Raw genomic sequence first — 21,754 nt, forward strand, 5'->3', positions numbered from 1 at the left:
GCCTAATTAACTGCAGGAAACTGGCGCTGGAACAGTATCCAGAGGAAAAATGTTCTGAGTGCTTGTTGCCGGGAAACAGGCTCTGGACCGAGGCTAAATTTGGGGGCAATCCATAGCAAATCCCAGCGATGGAAGGGACACGGAGAGGAGAAGTCTGGGCACGGCATCTTCTCAAGAGGGCCTTCCCGTCTTCCTTCCAAGATTCACAACTTTTACTGACACGGTTGTTACAGTTAGGTAAGGAAGATACTCATTGTAGAAAGAGGACTTTTTACCCCAGATTTTCACTTCCGGGAACAGTTTTCCATCGTGGGTGGAGGCTAAGTAATCGTTCAGGGGTGCAGGGGGAAGCAGGCTGCTCCCAAATTCCCTCGGGAGGCATGCGGAGGGAGGCCTCAGTCTGAATCCAGAACTGGAGCTTGTCCCCGAGCCCAGAGAGAGAGGCGCGGCTGTCACCTCCCGCCCTTCCCAGGACCACTCTGCAGCCGGAGGCGTGCGTTAAGAATGCCTCGAAAGGGACATCACAGCTGTGTTTCTTGAAAAGTATTCTCTTGAGTATGTCATTCTGTCTCCTCATTACACTGGGGCAGCTGCCCAGCAGAGCAGGCTTCCCCCGGCCGATGGGTGTTCACTTCCTCTGGGTCTCCCTCCTCTGAGTCAGGTCAGGCTTCAGAACCCAGGAACCGGTGGGCTGTGGTGGGAGCCGAGAGTGGCTTCTGTGGAGCCCAGGGCCAGTTCTGACACCCCCTCCACTCCACACCCACCTCTAGGAAAGTCCAGTTCATCCACGGAAAACCAAGGACGCTGCGGGCTCTCTAAGCTCACGCCCTCCTTACCCCATCCACCTGCCACTGGGGAGCCACTGCAAACAACTGCTACCCGACCTGGGTGGAGGGCGCTGGGAGGGCGGCACTGGGCGCCCTGCGTGTACTGAAGAGTGCAGGGAGCTTTGGCAATCGGACTTTCCCCCCAGGATCTCCACAGGGCTCCTCTGGCCCCACCACGCAGCCTCCGACCTGGGCGAGCTGCCCACCCAGACGGGTGTCTCCCCACAGCCCCTGCATCAGCACTCTTTCCCTCTCTTACTGAATCTCTTGGGATGGAGTGGGAAAGGGAAGGCATGAGTAAAGTGAGAGAAGTGACTTCCACAGGCTGGCATCTCGGTCTATCTCCCCCAAATGTGCAGCCTCCCCCGGTGAGCCGACTCTCCGCCTTCCCGCCAGGGCACAGCCAGCCTGGGAGACCCGACATAGCCACCTCTCAGGACAACTGGGAGAACGGGAGTCAGGGTGGGCGACACTGGCCACAGCCACAGGGACAGAAGCCAAAGGACAGCCAGGAGATGGTGTCCCAGTGAGGAAGGGAGGTGACAACAGAACCACAGGAGAGCAGCCCGGTGGGGCTTGGCACAGAGGCCAACGCAGCGGGGCCACGGGGATGGGATTCACCAGCATCCGGAGCCACAAAAGGAGGTGGCAGGGAGCGAGTGGCTGGGAGCCAGGCATGTGAGGGGATAAGTTCTGTGGCCTCCCCTGTGGCTTGGAAAGGAACCGTTAAGGGAACGGAGTCAGGTCGGACTTTGCCCTTTTTTGCTCATAATTCTAGAAGGTTCTCTGGGGGGCCAGTCTGGATCACTCCCGGACTGGCGGAGGTACCAGACGAGCACTCTTTTCTCGGGGACACACAGCTGGCAAGACAACACCCATTCACACTGCAGCTCCAGCTCTCCTGCCTCCAAGGGGAGACAGGGTTCCAGGAGGAAACGGGGTCCTTCCTGGTCTGCTTGTGGGCTGGGGGGGCAGAGTGGGTCAAGGTCAGCTAGGAACCCCCAACCCCAACAGATCAATTCACTTCCGCAGAGTCTAGGGCCCCCTCATTTCAAAGTTCTTGGTATTATCTTAGCGTTTTTGTTTTGTGTGGGGTGGCTTCTGGTCCCCAGCGTTCTAACCTTTTTGATGTCATGTCTAAGGTGACCAGACGTCCCGATTTTTAACAATTTGTCCCACGTCCCGCGGCGTTTTTAAAAACGCCGTGGGACGCGGGACAAATTGTTAAAAATCAGGACTGTCCCGCCAAAAGCGGGACGTCTGGTCACCTTAGTCATGTCACACATAAAAAATAACAATGTTTGCTTGGCACAGTGGGAGGAGCTGGAGGGGATTAGGGTCTCCGGTGAGGCTGCTCAAAGCTGGAGCTGACCAACCTGGGGGCGCGGTCACCCCAGGCACCTGAGGGCCAGAGCAGCCGCATTTGCCAGCCGAGGGCTCAGAAGCTCCTTCTCGTCCACCACCAGTCTCACCTGCTCTGCACAGAAGCTTGAGGCTCCAGGAGCCGGGCAGCCTGACAGGGTCTAATAGGCAGCAGATGACACTCGGGATTAGGAGAGGATTACACCGTCTCCGTGGCAGATTAGGGAGAACTCCCACATCTCCCCACCGCACTGGGGCAGACACCCAGCAGGAAATGATGGAGACAATATTAAGAGGCTGCCGGTGAGGCCACTGGCTAAACGATGGCTTTCTTATCCCCTCTGTCTGTTTGTCCTTGCCCAGTTCCAGCGGCGGCCTGTGTGCTCAGGTGAGCGGCTTGAGGCCTCTCCACCCTGAGATGACGGGCAGGAAGGAGCCTGTGAAGGGAGGCAAACGGTGGTGGCGACAGGATGCCCACTGGGAGCTCCAGGATTTGAAAAGCAGTCCTCCCCGTAGGCCTACCTGGCCGTCTGGACCAAGGACTGGAAGAGGTATTCCGAGGTCCCCAAGCCCACTGATGCACTGGCACCTGCCTATGCAGGGTCTGCCCAGGGCACCAAGGAAACAAACAAATGATTAATAATCAAGGGCCACGGGAGGGTCCAGCCCGTCTGAAAGAGGACCAGGCGGGTTTGTGGAGCCCCTCAGAATGGTCGGGTTCACAAGTGTCATCTCTTAGGCTCCCCAAGCTGTTTCCTTCTCTCGTGATGCTCACTCCATTCAACTCTCAAAGGTGCTTCCTCCCGCCCTCCCTCTTATTGGCGATGCCATCGGTAATCGAACCCTCAGAAGACACACTCACATATATGTATATGTGCTTTGTATATGTATGCATATATGTGCCATTTCTCCCGCTCTCGGCGTAACCTGTTGTTTAATAACTGCCTCCATCTCAGACTCTGCATTGCATGAGGTAGGAATCTGACTATGTCTGTCTTAGTCACTGCTTCATCTTAGCATAGTCCTTATACACAGCAAGTGCTAGATAAGTAACTGTTAGATAAATGAATAATAATTGCCTGTAGAACACGCCAGGCATTCGGGCTATATACACCATCTTGAATCTTTACAAAACACTGCAAGAGATGGAGTAGAAGCCCCATTTTACAGGAGAGAAAATGAAGGCCGCAGAGGCCACAGGAACAAGTAAGATCTGAACGCACATGTACTGACTCCAGAGCTGAGGGGCGGCTGCGTGTTGCTGCTTCTGTGCTGTGTCCCACACGCCCCTTCCCCCAGACGCACAGGTCTGCCTGCCACATGTGCAGGCGCTGTTCCCTATTGCCCAGCCCCTGGCACACCCACAAGGGACAGGAGCCCGTACAGACAAAACTCAGCAGTGCCCAACAGACACGGCTGCCCCGTCAGCTCCCCCAGGAGGCCCTGAGATCAAGAGCGCTGATTAGGACGGAACCACGCTATTTGCCATTAAAAAGGCAACAACCAAAATTGCACACAGCCCACTCGCAGGAAGCAAGGGGGGGCGGGGCTGCTGGCGACCTACCGGCATAGTGGTAATTGGCTAAAGGATGGCACTTTAACCTGACTGGCTTCCGCAGCAGCAGCATTTCCAGAGCAGCCTGTAGACCCAGGGAGAGAAAAGGCGAGAGTCAGTAATGGGTTCGTGTCCTGGGGAGACCATCTGCCTAACGGGGCACAGGGACCAGCACTGCAGAGTGTGGGGCTGCGGGCACCAGAAGGAAAACCAGAGGGAGAACCCCTAATTGGGAGTTCCTTTCTGGTTAGCACCCCGCAGGGCTCACCACTCTAACCATCCCCCAGCCCATGCCTGCAACCAGCTGGTCAGGCCTGAGACCCCAACCCCCACTCACTGGGGAGGGCCCAGTCTCAGAGAGATGGTGGGGCCCTCTCTAAAAGGAGGCTGAGAATCTGGGGAAAGAGTCTGAGGAAGTGAGTGGGTGATTTGAAACTGTTTTTGCAGAAAAATGGTATTTCATTACAGCTACACATCAGCAGCTGTATTAGTGATAACTGCACTAGACACTGTCCTCACAGAGAACCCAGTGAAACACATCCTTTCAAATCTGTCTCCTTAGCCTCGCTGCCTTTTTAAGAAAAGCGCTGCAGGTGGAGTTGAGCAGTAGAAGGCTGACGGGCAGAGCAAGATCCAGTGTCGTGATACTTACTCCAAGTGCGGTCCACAGACCAGCAACACGGGCATAGCTGGGAGCTGGTGGCAAAGGCCCCACCTCCAGAACTTTGGAATAAAAAAACCCCCTGCACTTTAACCAGGTTTCCTGAGTGACTTGTGTGCATGCTAAAAGTTTGAGAAGTGCTACTCCTCAATACTAGTCTGAAAGGGTTAAGGAAAGTTCCCCAACATTCTAGAAAACCCCTGAAGGGTATCAATAACCTCACAAGAAGGGAGCATTAGGGCATATGCTTACTCTCAGGTTTTCATGAAATCAGAAAGCAGGAAGCTAGATCTGGTACAAGAATCATGTATTTACTGAAGAGGAAACTGAGGTTAGTTTAAATGACCTCGCCCGGAGTCCAGGTTGAGCGGGCAAATGGTCAGCTCTGATTCTGGAGAGATGGCACCGAAGTTCTGGTTTGACCAAAGAACTGTGTCAAAGGTGAGAGACTGTGCAAACACTCCATTTAGGTCAAGGGAGGTTTTCCTGACTTACTCACTGAGATAAGAAGCAGGAGGTTTGCTGACGGGACATTATCTCATGAATTAGTTGTACGGTACATGGGACAACCCAGAAATTTGGGGAAATACTCCCCAGAATCCTGGCAGGGAGAATAGGAACTGGGAAGACTTTTTCGTGGCTCCTTACCATCACATCACCTTTGGCCTCAAAGAGACAGTGCAAAGCAAATTCAGAGTTGGTCCCTCCACCTGGCAATGCACTTGAACAGCACAAATTCAGGAGATTCTCCACTGCGGGGAACAAGAGGCCACTGGTCAGAGAGCTCAGAGCCACGGAAAAACACACAGGCCCGGGAGCCAGCCCCTGTGACAGAATCAAGCCTTCCAGCGCACTTCCTCCCACGTGACATGACAGTGGAACATCGTTTCTCGAACTTAATTCTTTCCGGAAAAGCAACTGTTCGAAAACCGATTTGTTGGAAAACCGAATCATTTTTTCCCATTAGAAATAATGCAAATTGAATTAATATGTCCCAGACCGCCAAATGACTCCGTCTTAACCTTTCTTATAGACAGTACATATCTAATGTACTGTTTAATTTGTAAATAAACACGTCTTTTCCTTAAATTTATAGAACCACCCCCTACTAGCCTTAAATTTTTTCACATATCACTGCCTTGGAAATGCTATCACCAACTATTTGCTTTCCCTTTATCCAATCAACAAGTTTTTCTGCGTATTGACTTGCCTGTGATTGTTGTTTTGTGAACACTTTCCCACCCTTAGCAACTCCTTTTTAAAAAAATATATATATTTTTATAGATTTCAGAGAGGAAGGAAGAGGGAGCTGGAAACATCAATTACAAAAGAGAATCATTGATTGGCTGTCTCCTGCATGCCCCCTACTGGGGGGATTGAGCCCGAAAAGCAGGCATGTGCCCTTGACCGGAATCCCTCTCAGGATCCTTCAGTCCCAGCAGGCCGATGCTCTATCCATTGAGCCAAACCGGCTAGGGCAACATTAGCATTCTTGATGGCCTCTTTTATGTTTTAAAATTGTGATTTCACTAGCAACAAAAGCACTCTCTTCTTTGTTTGTTGCCTGAAGGATGCTTTTTGTTATGCTGAAGTAACAGCATGAAAGGGCTGCCAGGTCAAACACTGAAACTTGGGTCACAACAAGGAGACATTTTTACAGGCAATAACTTGGTTGAGAACCGAACTGTTTGAGAAGGGAGACGTTCGAGAACCGAGGTCTGACTGTACCTCTTTGCTGGAAGTCGTGGTTTTCCAGCTCCGGCCAGGGCTTCCAGACCAAGGTGGCCTTGTGTGTGTCCTGGGCCACGGCAGAGACATCCTGCAGTTCTGGGATCTCTGCTTGGAATCTCAAGCCAATGTTGATGCGCCTTTAACGACAAGAAAAACAACAGTGTGGTCTTCAATTTGAGGCCAAGGGCAGCTGTTAGGAGCTTCCAGTTCCTTCTGCAAGAAGAATGCAGGGGCATTTCCTGAGTGTGATCCTAAGATTCCAGGCATGGCCTCTTCACTGGGAGAAGGGACAGCTTTAAGATTGGAGAGGATGTTGCCGGAAGCAAGGGAGAAGTCAGCTGGGGTTCATCTCCCTCTCTGACTGGAAGACGGAGGGTGCTAACTCCGAGGGAACAGCTGCCAAGAGCATACGGATGGTGCCATTTAACCGGGAGAAATGGGACAAATACGAAGTGTTTATTTCATTTTCTATCTCTTTCAGATCACTTTCCCATACACCATCTATCTCATCTGAAACTATCAAAGGACTATAACATAATCAAGGCGGCGAAAAATATTCCCACTTAATGAGTGAGTTAACTAAAGCCTACAAAGGTTAATCTGATTAAGTCCAAGTAGCACCATGGTGCTGAAACTCAGGTTTTCCGATTCCGGACTCAATCTACTCCCCACTCCACCTCAGTGCTGCTCCATGCAAATAACCACCGTTTCCTCCCACCCACCACTCAACAAGCCCATCTCGGCTGGCCGAGAATCTCAGGGAAGCAAGGACATTCGGAAGAAGCCTCGAAGAGAGCTGGGCTCCCGGAGAGCGCTGCCTCCATGTCCCTGGAGATGTGGAAGCATCTGACCACAACCCAAACGGTCCAGGGAGCCAGAGATGGGGTGCTAGGTTCTCTGAATCCAGGGCTCCACACTTCACTATGCACTTAACACGCAATTATAGAGAAACAAAAGCACTCCAGAAATAATCACGATCCTACAATTTCTACAACCTCTCTGTCCGTGGCAACTCAGACCCCAGAAGTATTAACCCCACTTCTCAAAGCTCCTCATCCCTTTCCTCAGCCGAGGCTTCTGTTCTACAGAATCACTGGCTTTTCCTTACGGTTCAACATCGACGGTCTGCTCTCCAGGCCCGGGGGTGACCGTCACGTTGCTGCCATCGATGCTGTCTGAAGCACAAAAACCAGAGTCACTGGTCAACAGAGGAAGGGTACTGAGAAACTGAAGCAAATAACAGTTACCTACAGTCACAGAGAACCCTCTCCCACCCGCCCATGCCTGTCACTCCCAGTGGCCTCCAGGGAGCTGGGAGCAGTGTGGTGCTAACCGGCTTGGGGTAACCATTCTCACAGGGTAAGGGCTAAGCTGTATGTTTCTCTGAAACTATTTTTGATCCAGAAAGAGATTCTGGCCGCGGGTCTCTCCATCTTTTTTTTTTTTAATCTTTAAATCTTTATTGTTTAAAGTATTACATATCTTCTTCCCACCCTTCCCATTCCCCCCCTCCCCCCCACGCTCCCCTGTCTAGCCACCCCAGCCCCAGGCCTTCCTCACTCCATTGTCCGTGTCCAAGGATTATGCATATATGCACAGGACTTGTTTGGTTGATCTCTCCCCTCCCACTCACCCGCCCCGCCCTCCCTCTGACTTCCTCCTGCTAAAACGTGGAGGCCTGGTCTCGCACATCCTACCGGGTCCTGGTTAGACATCTTAGCACATTTCTCTGGGGCGTCTTCCTCGATTACCAGGGCACAGTCTGGCTTAGTGTACGCACACTTCCACAGTTTCCTTATCCCACAGAGGCTGTCATTATCGCCCTCTGTGCCTTGGCCCCGTGGCTAGAGGGAGGCTCCCTGAGGGTGAGCGCTCCATGCTTTTGCAAGTATTTCTAGCAACTAGCACAGCGCCTGGGACACAGACCAGGAGGAGGAGGCGGCGCGCCACAGAAGTCCGTGGTGCAGAGACAACCACAGAAAGTGAGACCCCCCAACCCCCACCGTCCCCAGTGCAATGCCCAGCCCGGGCGGGGCGGCACCCGGGGTCCCCGGGGCGGCGCAGGGGGGACTCACTGGAGCGGCACAGCAGCACGCGCGGCGTGGGCGTCAGGGGCGTGAGGGGCAGCTGGGCGTGGGCGCCGGGGTGGCCCGCGAGGAGGACATTGCTGAAGAGCCCCGAGCCCTGGCGCACCGGGCTCAGCATGGGCGGGGGCGTGTAGGGGGGCAGCTCGTGGGCGGGGTCCAGCAGCAGGTGGTCGCCCAGGACGCGCGGGGAGCGCAGCTGGCTCTGGTAGAGGGTGGCGCCCGAGTGCGAGGCGGGGCCGGGCTGCAGGGAGGGCGGCGGGATGAAGAGCGGCTGCGGCCGGTGCCGGAACTTCTTCCTCTCGGGCGCGGGTGCGGGTGCGGGTGCGGGTGCGGGCGCCGGAGCCGGAGCGGGTGCGGGCGCGGGCGGCGCGGGCTGCTCAGCCTTGGCGGCCCCGGGCGGCGGCTTCCTGGGCGCGTCCTGAAACGGAGAAGAGGCCGGTTCCAGCGCTCCCCTCAGGCCGCTTCCACAGCCTGAGGGGAGGGCAGCTGCCCTGCGGCCGGGGACCCCCTGCCGCCGTCCGGCCCGGGGTTCCTCCGCCTGGACCCCACAGCCACGGCCATGGCCGCCGGGGCTCCGGGAGGAGGGAGAAGGAACGTCTGGGAGGGCGGGGGCCGGCAGGAGCTGAGGTTGGGCCAGAAGGAATAAACTCGCATTCTCTATGGCTTATCAACGCATTCCCATCTGCCGGTATGGAATCCAGCGAGCGGCCCTTTAAGGCCCGCAGGCTCCCTGAGGGCAGGCGTGGGGGACAGAGGAGGCGGGGACAGGGACCTCCACCGAGGGCAGCTGGGCAGAGCCTGTGGGGCAGGAAGAGGGGGCAGGCCCGGCCAGGCCCCGGGCTCCCCTTCGAGGCACCTGGGGGTTGAGGAGCCATGGGTGCTCCTCAAGGCCCGCTCCACGGCTCCCCGCCCCCGCCCCCCATGCTGCCCAGCCCCGAGGAGGCCAGGCGCATCTGGCAGCCCTCGCCCCGCTCGGCGTCCCATCACGGCATCGGAACCAGGACCAGGACCGGGCCCCGTGGGGAGGGTCTGCACGCGGGCCCGTGGACGGGAATACGTCAACACATGCACGTCCATGGAGGAGCAGGGCATGCCCGAGCTGGACAGGCAGCCCGGGGGTGTGCCAGCAGCAGCCCGGGGAGACCCGGGGCTGGGCGAGGCGGGCCGGGCAGAGGTGAGGCCGGGAGGGGCGGCGGAGGTACCTGCAGGAAGGTCGGGGCAGTCTGAGGGACCCTGCCCGGTCCTGCAGGCCAGCGCCTGCCCCAGCTGCAGCCCCTGGCAATGCCTCAGCCCAGGGTGGTGCCTGAGTGGAAGGCAGCGGGGGCTGATGGGAAGGGCTGGCCATGGTCATGTGACCAACTGCCTCCCTCCCGGCCATGTGACCGGCCCCAGTCCCCAGTCCCCAGTCCCGGGCTCCTTACTTGCTCTAGGCCCCAGTGGCTGCCTTCAGCACTCAGGTGGCGCCCTTTCTGTGGATCCCTCAGCTTCCCTCTGGCCCTGGGTGCCCTCCCAGCCTCTGGGGGGCAGTCTAGTGAGGAGAGGAGGAGGAGCAGAGAGCCCCAAGGCTCCCAGCTCCTCCCCAAGGGGCTCTGCTGAGGTCAGGGCGCCTCAAGCTGCCTCCTCTCCACTCCAGAGGGCTCTCCTCGACCTGAGGTTGAGGCAGTGAGGGGGGGCTGAGTAGAATGAGGAGAGGAAACCTTTTGGGGAGCAATCCTGACGTTTTACCAACCCCCCGTTCCTGGGCGACTAATGGGGGCATCTGAGCACGCATAGACTTCAATCCTGCACCAGAATCCAGACCCCTGGTCACAGGGCCAAAGGTCCCTTTGGGGCTCCTCTATTATTGAGCCTTCGGTTCTGTTCTCCTCCAGAGACACTGGGCCCGGGAAGCCACCCATAATGTCCGCCCTGGTTGCCACCGGAGAGGAAGCATAGACAGTGTTCCACCCCACCAGGCTCTGGAGGCTCTGGAGCTGGGGCCACGCACTGAGAGATTTCAAAAGCTCTCCCGGGAGGCCAACCCCTGGTCAGGGGAGAACTGGAGGCTGTGAGAGAGGAGGGTCTCGGCCACATGCATCCCGGCTGGCTAACAGCAGAAAGTTGGGACTAAACGCGGGGCTCCTCCCTGGACATTTTCATTTCCTTCTAGCAAATGCCAGGGCCTGGCTCACATTTCCTTAGTATCACCTACGCGCTTCCACTTCAGCTTATCTCTCCCCACTTAGGACCTCTCTCTCTCCCTCTCCCACAAAGCCACGTTTATCTCTGCCTTCAAACCCTGCTCAGACTCCCTCATGATGATCTGAGCAAACTCCTACCAAAGCTCCTTGTCTCTCTCCCCAGCCCCTAACCACTCTGGCTTCCCAGGTGTATACCCCTGCACCCACGGCTTCCCCACTTCTCACCCGCCCGGGTCTCCATCTCACTGTCGGCAAATGAGCTGCCTAGGGCTCTGACCCCAGGGTGACTAGGAACCTCACTGTCTGCAGCTTCAGGCTGAGAGCTCTCAGAGGGCAGAAACAGTGCCGCTCCCACCAAACCAGGAACTTCCCTGGGCAAAGGGGAAGCTTGGCTCTGCATTTCATCTCCCCGCCTGTGGCTGACCTTCAGTCCTGCCAGCGACGAGACTCCTTACCCTCAGAGTTCTCCATCACTCTCCTCTTCTGAGGCTTGAACCAAAAAGGCTCATTATCAACTTTTCTAGTTCTCTTAATTACCTTCCCCACTTATCTGGCCAGCCCCACCCTCATGCCTCCTGGAATCCCAGGAGCTATCTATGCTCCCAAGGACAAAAATGACCCAGAAACCACTTGTGGGGAGGGGACTAATCTGAGGTAGTTAACCACAGGTGTTGCAGACCCCCCGGGGGAGACAGACTGAGAGACAGCGAGATCTCTGCTCCAGAGCCACGCTGAGCTGCCTGGATGAAGCACTGGGATTTGAGAAAGAGAATGAGAACTTGACAGGGAGTGAGAAACACAAATCTCTTTGCTTTCCTGAGGTTGGGGGTGGGTGTCTTGTCAGTGGAATTGCTTTGGGAACCATAACCAATGAGCTCCTCCGAAGGTCTATTACACAGGTGTGGTACTGAAAATGGTAGTATCTGGTAAGGCTGACCATCACAATGGACGCCAGGGCTGCTGCCAGAAGGCCCTGCTGGGCCAGGAGTTATAGCTTTGGTTGCTGGTGAGCTCCTGAAGGGGGTTGGAGGTGGACAGGGCAGTACTTTATTGTCTAGGACAGTACTTGCATATTTTAATAACTCTGGTTAGGAGCTGAATTATCGTCTGTTTCAATCTGGGAACACCTTCGGGTCTCTTAGGAGCTTACCCAGACCGTAAGTCGGGTAGAATAACAGGAGCAAGGCTGGGATTCTCACAGCGGCCTTGGGGGCTCAGTCCCGAGAGGCCAGCCCATCTCTGAGCTCAGGCCAGTGACCCTGGGAGGCCCGCCCCCATCTCCAGGAAAGCAAAGGGATGTTCCCGCCCCAGGCACGGCACGCACAAGGGGCAGAGCAGCAACTCACAGCAGGCGTGCAGGGGACAGCCCCCGGGGGTGAGTTTGGGGGAGAGAGGGTCATCCTCACGAGCACCGGCATCTCGTCGTCCGACATCGCGCTGGCGGGCTTGTCTCTGGCGGAGGGGGCGGCAGCGACGCTGTTGGCGAAGCCCTGCGAGCTGGGCTTGGGCACGAGAAGCTTGACAGGGACAGACACGGGCATGACCATAGGCGTGAGGCTTTCCGCCTCAGCAGGGAGCTGCGGTGGCAGTGGAGGCGGCAGTGGCTGGGGCTGCGGTGGCGGGGCCTTCTCTCCTTCCTCCTACACAGACAATAAAGGCTTTGATCCCGGGCGGAGGGCAGCTCTCACAGGGGGAATCGCTCCGCTTTTCCTGACAGGGTCCAGGACACCATGCAGGGGGCCGAGGACCACTGCAGGGCGGCTTCCTTCCTGCAAACGTGTTCCTCGGCCAGTGGGCAGCGGGCAAGGCCATGCATTCTATTGTTTACGTTTTAAAAGTCTTGACCATGTATCTCTTTTGTATTAAAACAGGTTAACATTTTTTGGTGTTTGTCACTGCTTTTAAAGAAAAGGATATGGATTTGCAATCAGGCAAAAACAACAACAACACACCCTCTTGTGTAGGACCTTTGAACTCATTCTATGGGCCTCAGTTTACTCCTCTGTTAAATGAAAGACAGAGCTTTTATCCGGCAAGGTCGGGAGGTGGAGTGCACTGGGTAATGCAAAACTCTGATGAACAGGCGGTCAATCCCTCCACAATGCTCAAAGAATTGAGAAATTCTTTGAATTTTAGTCTAACCCTAAAGCTGCTTGGATGGGTCACGACATGGATATCCTACCGGGATAATCCTGAAGGTATTTAAAGACCTTTGGATGCTCGAGTCCTACACTGTTGCATTGGAGAACAGAAGAAGCTGGCTGCCAGCCTGGTGGCCACATGCTGGCCATCGACTACTGATCTGGAAGGCCCACGTGACCTTGGTCTTGGCTGCTTTAAGCAGACATTAAAAATAATATTACATGTTTTCTTGGCTGGGAGGCTGGCTTCCGGCCCTTCTGATTGGGGCCTCACTCACGGGGCCGGTGGGCCGGTGGGTGTGCGGGCTGCTGCACCCGTGGCTAAGCTTAGGCTAAGCTTAGGCCTTCCCGTTAGGAAGGCACTGTGCCTCCCCAGGTGCCCACACGGGGCTCACCTCATTCTGACGGCAGCAAAGCAAAGCAAGCAGCACACGGCCGGGGAAGGGCGGGCTGGCACGGGCTAACCTGTTTGATGCTGGGGGAGGCCCTCATGCCCCCGTGGGACCGCATGTGGCCGTTCAGGGCGGGCAGGCTCTTGAACTCCTTCAGGCAGATGGAGCAGGTCAGCTTGCTCTTGGTGTCCATCTGGTCCCCGAACACTGCTTTCGGCTGGCCGCTGCTCCGGGGGAGGGACACCCAGGGGACACGACACGTACGTGAGGAAGGGGAACTGATTTACCTCAGGACCTCACACCCGACCACAAACCCATTTTATTCACTCAGTGCTCCCATAACCAAGGCCCCAACTGCATCTCCCCAGTACTCTTCAGAGAGCCACGCCGAATGTGCGGATGGAAAACAGGCTCACGCGTGGGGAAGGGCTTGTTCAGAGTCATGCAATAGTTGAAGAAAATGCTCTTCTTCATCCCAGGCCTCAGATGCTAGTTTTTTCCCACCTACAGTGGCTTAGTACCTTTCTAGGGTCAGCCGGCTCACTTCTTCCAGAACCTTCCCTCAGAGACACAGCCTCTGCTTCAGCTTTCAGACTGCACATTTTAGTGCTTCATCGGGTTCTGGCTAAGTCTTTGTTTACCATGCCCACGAGGGGAGGAAACGAGTCACCTATTCACGGTGGTATTCTCAAAGCTTAGCTCCATGTCTGGCACACAGCAGGTACTCAATGCATACTCACGGACGGAATGAATGGACAGCAGACAGAACACAAGCTTTGCTGTTTACCTGATGTGCACCTTTAAGCTCTCTGAGCCTCAGTTTTCACGTTTGTAAAATAATAGCCAGCCGTGGTTGCATGCTTGATCTATCTAGGCACATGGGAATCACGCCCACCCGCCCTGGGTTACCTGATCACGCAGAATATAGAGTGCCTAGCACATAGTCAGTGCTCTACCGCTGCTATTACTTATCCCTAGAAACTTCTCGGAGGAATTGACTTTGAATTTGGAAATGAATCATGAGGGGCAATGCAGGAAAACCCCCCCAGTCTCCCAAAATGCCAACGAGCCATCTCACATCCATCCTACCTTGACTCAGGGGACCCTGTCTGGGCTCTGCCATCCGGTAGGTGCATCTAATGTTGAGCCATGCAGGACACCGAAAGAAAGAAAAGAAAAAAAACAAAAGAGTTTTTGACGGGAGGAGTCCTTGAGCAGGGGAACCCCGGGGCCGTACTTCCCGGACTCTGCCTGCTCTCTGCCTGGCACTGCCCGCTCTCCACCTGGCACTGGCCGTGCTCACAGCTGCTCACTCGGCACTCTTCCACTCCGGAGGCTTCCTTCCTGGGACTGCTCCCTAACCACGCCCACTCTAGGAGCTGCCACCAGCCACAGCCCAGCAGGACTCAACTCCCGACTGTGCACAGCCAGGCCCCATTCCCGGGAGAGACACAGAATGGAGGGCTGTATGAAGCCACATCCGAGACCTGCTGCTGAAATTCTTTCCCGCCTTGACCATGTCATCTTATTCTTCTATCACAAAGGCTCTCAGTTACTGCTGGGCCCGAGCCCCCGACTACACAGAATCAAGGCGAGCTCACCTCTGGCCTTCAACCTCCGTCAGACGCCCCTCTCCGCCTAGCCTGTCCTCATCACGGCCCTCTCCTCCCCGACCGCACGGTCATACGAGTGTGGCACTTGGACTATGCTAACCCATGAGCAATACCCAGCACACAGCTGGCTGCTTTGCGGTCAAATACATTTGGGAAACAAGCAAGGTTTAATAACTGTGGCCTCCAGGCTAGGTCTGGCCAGCGGACATGTTCTGCCTGGCCAGACTGTTCGGTAAAATATTGAGTAAGAATGCCATTAGAGGGGGCACATGCTCTCTAGGCCCCTGCAGTCACCTCTCTGCCTCTGGTCTCATCCCAGGCCATTTTCCTCATTCACGTTACCTGCCTGGGTCCTGTGGGGCCGCTAAGGGTTCATCTCTGTAACCATAGGCAGCACCCCTTTGGGAGGGTCACCGTGCACATCAGTACCTTAGAGGTACCGAGAAGCCCTGCAGCATTGCAACCTGTTTCACTTTAAGAAACCTCAAACTTATTTACCCACAGAACCCAGCCCTCCCCTGGCCCCAGCAATATCCATTCAACAGCGAACAGTCTATGGAACTCCTATTCTGAACAATATACTTGGAGAAGTGCTATCATAACATGATCTTCCTCCCAACAGGGGGACAATTTCACAGGACCGCCCCAATGACAGATCCAAGGGGAGCCACACTCCCACCACGTGGTCCCCAGGGCACGTGACTCAAGGCCTTCGTCATCACATACATCCTTCAGGACCGGATGTGGTATTTTGGCCATTTTCTTAATGAGATTAGAAGGTTTTACAGGCAAAGGACCGGGTCAGACCTGATTCTGTATTCCAAGTACCGGACAGAGAAGTGGCTGGCACAGGTAACACAGGCAGGCTAAGGTGTGTGGAATGAATAGAGCCAAAGGGTTGAAGGGGTTGGGAGAGAGGACTGGGCCCTGTGTAGACTCGGCCCTGGAGCGGAGAAGCCGGGAAAAACTTCCACGGGGAGAATACCTGGGGCCACATGGCGCTGGGAGACAGCTGCTGGTGCGGAGGCCCCACGTTGTTGAGATGGATCCCGCTGGGGGACAGGAGCGGCCGGTGGGGGAGGGCACCGCTGACCCGGTTCAGGTCCAAGCTGGCCGGGTCTCCCATTCCTGTGTCAGATGCCCCCAGGTCCGTATGGGAGCTCAGCATGGCCTGCGCCTGCCTCTCACCCGGGTACGTCTTGGGCTGACTGTCCTCGCGCTGCTGGTGCTGGGACAGGTGGCTCTGCTGGTAGAGGGGGTGGCTGTAGGGTTGCTGGGGCTCCTGGTAGTAGTACTGGGGCATGGAGCCCAGCTGGATCAGCTGCACAGCGTGTGCCTGCTCCGGGGTGTACTGGTGGGGGTCCCTGTGGTAAGAAGGGGGCTGCAGGTGCATCTGTGGCGGCTGCTGCTCTTGCAAGTGCTGCATCATGGGTGGGGACTGATAATACTGAGGTATCTGCATTGAGCCCTGCCGCTGCTGCTGCTGCTGCGGCTGGAGCTGTGACGGGCGAATCTGCTGTTGCTGCTGCTGCATTTCCTGCATGGACATACGCTGCTGCCCAGCTTGCTGCTGCTGCTGCTGCTGCTGCGGGTAATACTGGTGCTGCTGCATCTGCTGCATGTGCTGGGACAGCATCTGTGGGCCCTGCAGCGGCTGCGCCCCCTGCACTGGCATCTGAGCCAGGGGCTGCTGGTAGTCATAGTACAGGTGCCCTTGGCTAGGGAGCTGTCCGACCTGGAGAGCTGGTTTGGACAGCCCGCCAGTGAAACCGGGGTGAGGCTGCTGGGGCAGCTGCTGGTAGCGGGAAGGGACAGACGGCGCTGGGGGCTCCATGGGCTTCTGGGACAGCAGCTGGCGGAGGGCACTGTCGGGGGTTCCATCCATCACTGCCGACTGAGTGTGCAGCACCTGGGCCATATTGTTGACCTGGATCCGCAGGTTTTGGTTGGCAAACACCTGGGTGAAAGAGTCTAGCTTGTGCAGGACACCGCTGGTGAGCTTCTGGGTCCGGATCTCGCTGGCCTGGGAGTAGGTGTACTGGTAGCCCTCGGTGGGCTCAGCCTGGGCTGGTGCCCCCCACATCATGTTTGAGTTGGTCAGGTTGCCACGGAGCTGGACGTGGTTTCCAGGCCCTGCGTGGCCACCCCAGCCTCCCTGCCTCGAGGTATCCACTTGGCCAAGGTTTTTGGAGCCAACAGGCAAGCCTAGCCCATCCCGAGTATCTTGAGGGAAGTGGGGGGAAATGGGTGATGCCTGAGGGGCATCCATGCCGGCCCCCGTGACTGTATTCCCATAGTTGTGGTTCAGCCCGCCGTGGACGCCGAGTGGTGGCTGTTGGTAGAACAGGTTCTCACTGCTGTGGGTCACGTGGTTGGTCTTGTACAGCTGCTGATCCCCCATGGTTCCCGCCTCGGTGGTGAATGTCCAGCCACAAAACCATAAAAAAAAAGGTCAGTGAAACAAACCCAAAAGGACAGAAACCCTGAGAAGGTTCGAGAAAGCGTCCACACTACTCCACGGCTGACATGTGTGTGTCCGTGGCTGGAGCCAGGCGTTCCCGTTGACCGGCACCACTCATGTGCAGAGTGGGGGCTTTCACATCCCTGCCCGGGCTTAGGTATGGACCGAACACCACTGTGGTGAAGAGATGCCGCTCACACCTGCAAGACAGAGGCCAAGAACAGGGAAGGATTTACGGGATGTCTTACAACGAGCAATTATACCGACCATGACCAGTTATAGAAATAAAGAAAAACAGGAGACTCGGCTAGAGGCAGTGTCCTACACACCACACCCTTTCCACTGGTTCTGCACACCTTGACCCTCACTTTGAAGCCGTTCACTACCCCGTGGCTCATTAGTTTATTGATCTGTTAATTCATTGTTTTGCTCACCGAGTAATTAATTCATCATAAATTCTTCTGGGACCCTGCTATGGAAATCCCAGCATTATTCTATGCCGTGTGGGAGATGCGAAGAAGTTTAAGACATGCATGAATCCATTTATCTGCTCAACAAATACTCATTAGACACCTCCTCAGGGTAAGGCACAATGCTAGGAAATGATTAAGAGCTAGGCCAGCTCTTGAGGAGCTTATAGTTAGAAAAGGTGATGGGTCCATGAATAAGCACCTGTAATACAAGAAGGAAAGAGACGCATGTACGTCAAAGGTAAAAATCACAATGTGGGCCAAAACCGGTTTGGCTCAGTGGATAGAGCGTCCGCCTGCAGACTGAAGGATCCCCGGGTTCGATTCCGGTCGGGGGCATGTACCTTGGTTGCAGGCACATCCCCAGTGGGGGGTGTGCAAGAGGCAGCTGATCAATGATTCTCTCTCAATGATGTTTCTAACTCTCTATCCCCCTCTCTTCCTCTCTGAAAAAAATCAATAAAATATATTTTCTTAAAAATCACAGTGTGGGACCTCACAGACTGGAGAGCGTATTTCCAGCAGAACAGAGCTGGGGAGAGTACTTGTGAGAGTACTGCCCTCATTCGTTTGCCTGTGAGGTCAACAGCGTTCCTGCTTCCGAAGCCTAGGATGTGGCCTGGCACAGACACCAGTCTGGCCCAGTAGATTCCCTCTCTTAGAAACACGAACTAGGAAACGTGATAGGCTGGTCTAGTCTGGTTTGAGTCCGTACAGGTTCTTTCGTGAACTTCAAACTGGGGTATGCAAACCCCTGGAAGTAAACGAAGACTTTATAAGCTACACACGCCCTCCAGGTTTTCAGAGAATCAATTTCCAGATCTTCCATGTCCATAGAAACTCTTCGAGAACGATGGCTGACAGGAATGCGGGCTGTCCTTTCGTACCTGCTCTTTCACAGCAGCCCTCCTCCTTCACAAGAGAAAGGCATTACCCTCCCAGCCGAGTCTCAGCGGAGTTCACTGCCTAGGGATGAAGCTCCTGGCCACCACACAAGAAGACACTCAGAAACTTGAGAAAGCAAGCAACTCTGATCCAAGCTGGTTAATATATTATTTTTTCGTGCTGGGTGGTCTCCAATTCCTTTTTTATTTGGAAGGCCAAACAGAAGTAATTAAAATGAAATTGTCAGTGATCACTATGTGATTTTTGGCATATAATTCAGGAGCAGATCAAGAACGGAGTGACCCTGCTTTATCCAAGCTTTCTTTCTTTTCTCTTTAAAAAAAAAAAAAAATTTATTGTTTTTTTTTTTTTTTTTTACAGAGGAAGGGAGAGGGATAGAGAGCTAGAAACATCGATGACAGAGAAACATCGATCAGCTGCCTCTGCACACTCCCCACTGGGGATGTGCCTGCAACCAAGGTACATACCCCTGACCGGAATTGAACCCAGAACCCTTTAGTCCGCAGGCTGATGCTCTATCCACTGAGCAAAACTGGTTAGGGCTCCAAGCTTTATTTCTATCTACGAGTTGATATGAACGTAGGTTTTCAGTGCATATAAATAAAAAATGGAAAGACAATCGGTGCTGATCCTTGTCCCCTGTCTCATGCAATAAAACAATATTCTTCTTTGGATAAATAAACAAGTTGAAGAAATAGCCCAGAACCAGCAATATTCTATTTCGGGACCTGGGTGGTAACCACATGGGGTGCTCACCCTGGGATAACCCGAACAGCATACTCCGACCTGGTCACATACATGTGTGTATATTGAGGTCAATAAAAAAAAAAAAAAAGCATTAAAAGGAATTTATTTTGTGTCACGATGGTCTAAACTCTCCTACTATCTTGCCCACCTTAGGCCCTTGCTCTACCAGGCTGCTCCCTCTCTCTGGATTGTTCTTTCATTCTTTCCTTCCATGGCCTACTGCGGCACATTCCGCAACTCCGACCCTAACAACCACTCCTAAAACATGTTCCTGCCCTTAGAACCCGCTGCATTACCTGTTCCATGTACTTCTGTTAGCATTTAATACAATTAAATTCAAAATATTCGTGGAATAAAACAGTTATTTTAAAAAATCACCATCTCACTAAGAGATGCGTTTCCAATATAATTTTAGTTTTTATGCTTATCAATTATTTATTGAAACGAGTAATACATTTGTGTCGTTTTGATCAACTATACACCATTAATAATTGTAACAATAACTCAAACTAGAAGAAAATGTTAATACTTAGAGCTTTATGATTTCAGGAAATTAAAAAACTTTTAACTTCATATAAAATTGTTACAGAGAAATACGATAGGGAAACAAATGAAAGAACTTTAAGCATAAAAATATATTACATATATTACATTAGGATAAAATTCCATGGGGGAAGTGAAACAGAAATGAAATTTCAAGGAGAAAAGGAATACTATTAACAAAGAGTGTGTTCATGCATTTTTAAAATGGGTAATGGTAGGTATCAGATTGCTAGGGTGTTTAGATTTTACTGGATAAGTTGCAAACGGTGATGTAATAGTTTCACTTAAAAATACCAATGCTTGTCACATACTGGGAATTGCACCTTCTACAACTGTATGATTAAAATGTAGATGTAAGCTTGAAGATGGGTGAGGGGGTATGTAGTTTAACAAAATCCTTTGACGGGGATTTCAGGCAGAAAACCCTCCGACTGCAGGCAGCCTCCGTTGACCTCTGGCCCTTCTAACAAAAAGGAGACGGACGAGTTCAGAGTGAGGGCTTTGGTTTGGCGGAATGAAGGGTGGATGAAGGGAAGAGATGGGAAGGTATGCGTGAGCAGGGAATGGCTACTGAAGGCTTATGAGCAGAGGCAGGGGCTTCTGGTGTAAGGGCAGGGGCGTCAGGAGCAGGGAGACCTGGCTCCTCACTGCTCAGTGTGGGCCGTGTCACTGGGAGCTTCAGCCCAGAGCTATTCACCAGAGCTGCATTTTTAAAAAATATATATTTTATTGATTTTTTCACAGAGAGGAAGAGAGAGGGATAGAGAGTTAGAAACATTGATGAGAGAGAATCATCGTTCAGCTGCCTCTTCCACACCCCCTACTGGGAATGTGCAACCGAGGTACATGCCCTTGACCGGAATCCAACCTGGGACCTTTCAGTCCGCAGGCCGACGCTCTATCCACTGAGCCAAACCGGTTTCGGCGAGAAGCTGCATTTGATCAAGACCCCCACGTTGCTAGTGTGCATACTGAAATCTGGGAAGCAGTGGGTTAGCAGGCTCTGGCTGCATCCAGGTCAGACACAGTGAAGACCTGAACGTGGTGAGCAGGAAGAGATGAGAAAGGAAACATCCCCCATGCCAGCAGTGGGATGGGACTGTCCTTCCTCCAAGTGCCCCGCCCTTCAGGGGCTGAAGACCCAGGCTGAGGAGACACCCCTCCTTTTCTCACACATGCTCTCTCCCTTGACATCTGCACCCACCACACATACCCGTGACACCCAATGACTCCCCCAGTTCAGAGGGCTGAGGTCCCGATTGTCTAGGATCCTATTCCCAAGGCTTCTCCTCATCACTACTTCCAGGTTCAGAGGCAAACTCAACAGCATCTCCTCCAAAGTGGACACTCGTCCAAAGTCTCACCCTGGACTCCTCCCTCCCCCTTAACTGACCTATCAACTCACCTCCCCATATTTTTTTTTTTTTTTAACTCCATCCACCGTTTCTCTGGTTACACTACAATCACCTTAGTCCAAGACATAGTGTTCATCTTCTGGACGATTTCAACCGCCTTCCATCTAGTCTCCTTGTCTGCCCAGTCTCCAGGTAACAGCAGCAGAATGGACTTTCAGAACCCGACTCTGACCCCGTCAGGCCACTGCTTAACCCCATCCCAGCATCCTAGCGCTCTCAGGTCAAGAACGTTAAGGTCCCCAGCCTCACAATGAATCCCTCCTCTTTTCTTTTCTTTCTTTGGACAAGTTTTCATTGATTTTTAGAAAGAGAAAGGGAGAGGAAGAGAGAGATACAAACATCAATGATGAGAGAGAATCATTGATCAGTTGCCTCCTGCACGTCCCCCACTGGGGATTGAGCCTGCAACTCAGGCATGTGTCCCGACCGGGAATCGAACCGTGATCTTTTGGTTCATTGGTCGACGTTCAACCACTGAGCACCTCTGGCTGGGTTTCCGCTTCCGTTCTTTACAAACTTCCCATCCCTCCCCGCTGGCCGTTCCAGTCTTCTCTCCGTTCCCTGAACCTGCCAAGCTGCCTCCCATGGTAAGAACTTTGCACATGCTGGTTCCCCCAATTATGAGACACCCCCGCTTCATCTATCCAAGTCCTGAGCATTCTT

General features: G+C 53.9%; 1 protein-coding gene across 15 annotated transcripts in view; it reads right to left on the reverse strand.

Annotated features, from left to right (window-relative positions):
- Window positions 1-21,754, reverse strand: part of TRERF1 (transcriptional regulating factor 1) — a 216,703-nt gene that overhangs the window by 23,467 nt on the left and 171,482 nt on the right. For 13 of the 15 annotated variants that reach the window (XM_084890256.1, XM_084890258.1, XM_084890252.1 and 10 more), the window contains 9 exons: window positions 15,535-17,210; window positions 14,026-14,072; window positions 13,010-13,160; window positions 11,750-12,043; window positions 8,212-8,641; window positions 7,245-7,311; window positions 6,134-6,273; window positions 5,054-5,157; window positions 3,754-3,829 (listed from right to left, as the gene is read on the reverse strand). In XM_084890256.1, coding sequence (XP_084746382.1) covers window positions 3,754-3,829; window positions 5,054-5,157; window positions 6,134-6,273; window positions 7,245-7,311; window positions 8,212-8,641; window positions 11,750-12,043; window positions 13,010-13,160; window positions 14,026-14,072; window positions 15,535-16,950 — 2,725 coding nt within the window. In that variant the 5' untranslated portion in view covers window positions 16,951-17,210. The remainder of the gene's footprint in view (window positions 1-3,753; window positions 3,830-5,053; window positions 5,158-6,133; window positions 6,274-7,244; window positions 7,312-8,211; window positions 8,642-11,749; window positions 12,044-13,009; window positions 13,161-14,025; window positions 14,073-15,534; window positions 17,211-21,754) is intronic. The other 2 variants (XM_084890249.1, XM_084890251.1) reach the window with 2 other exon arrangements.

The sequence above is a fragment of the Pipistrellus hanaki genome, assembly GCF_964339955.1.
Source record: "Pipistrellus hanaki genome assembly, chromosome: 7".
Taxonomy (NCBI): Eukaryota; Metazoa; Chordata; class Mammalia; order Chiroptera; family Vespertilionidae; genus Pipistrellus; species Pipistrellus hanaki.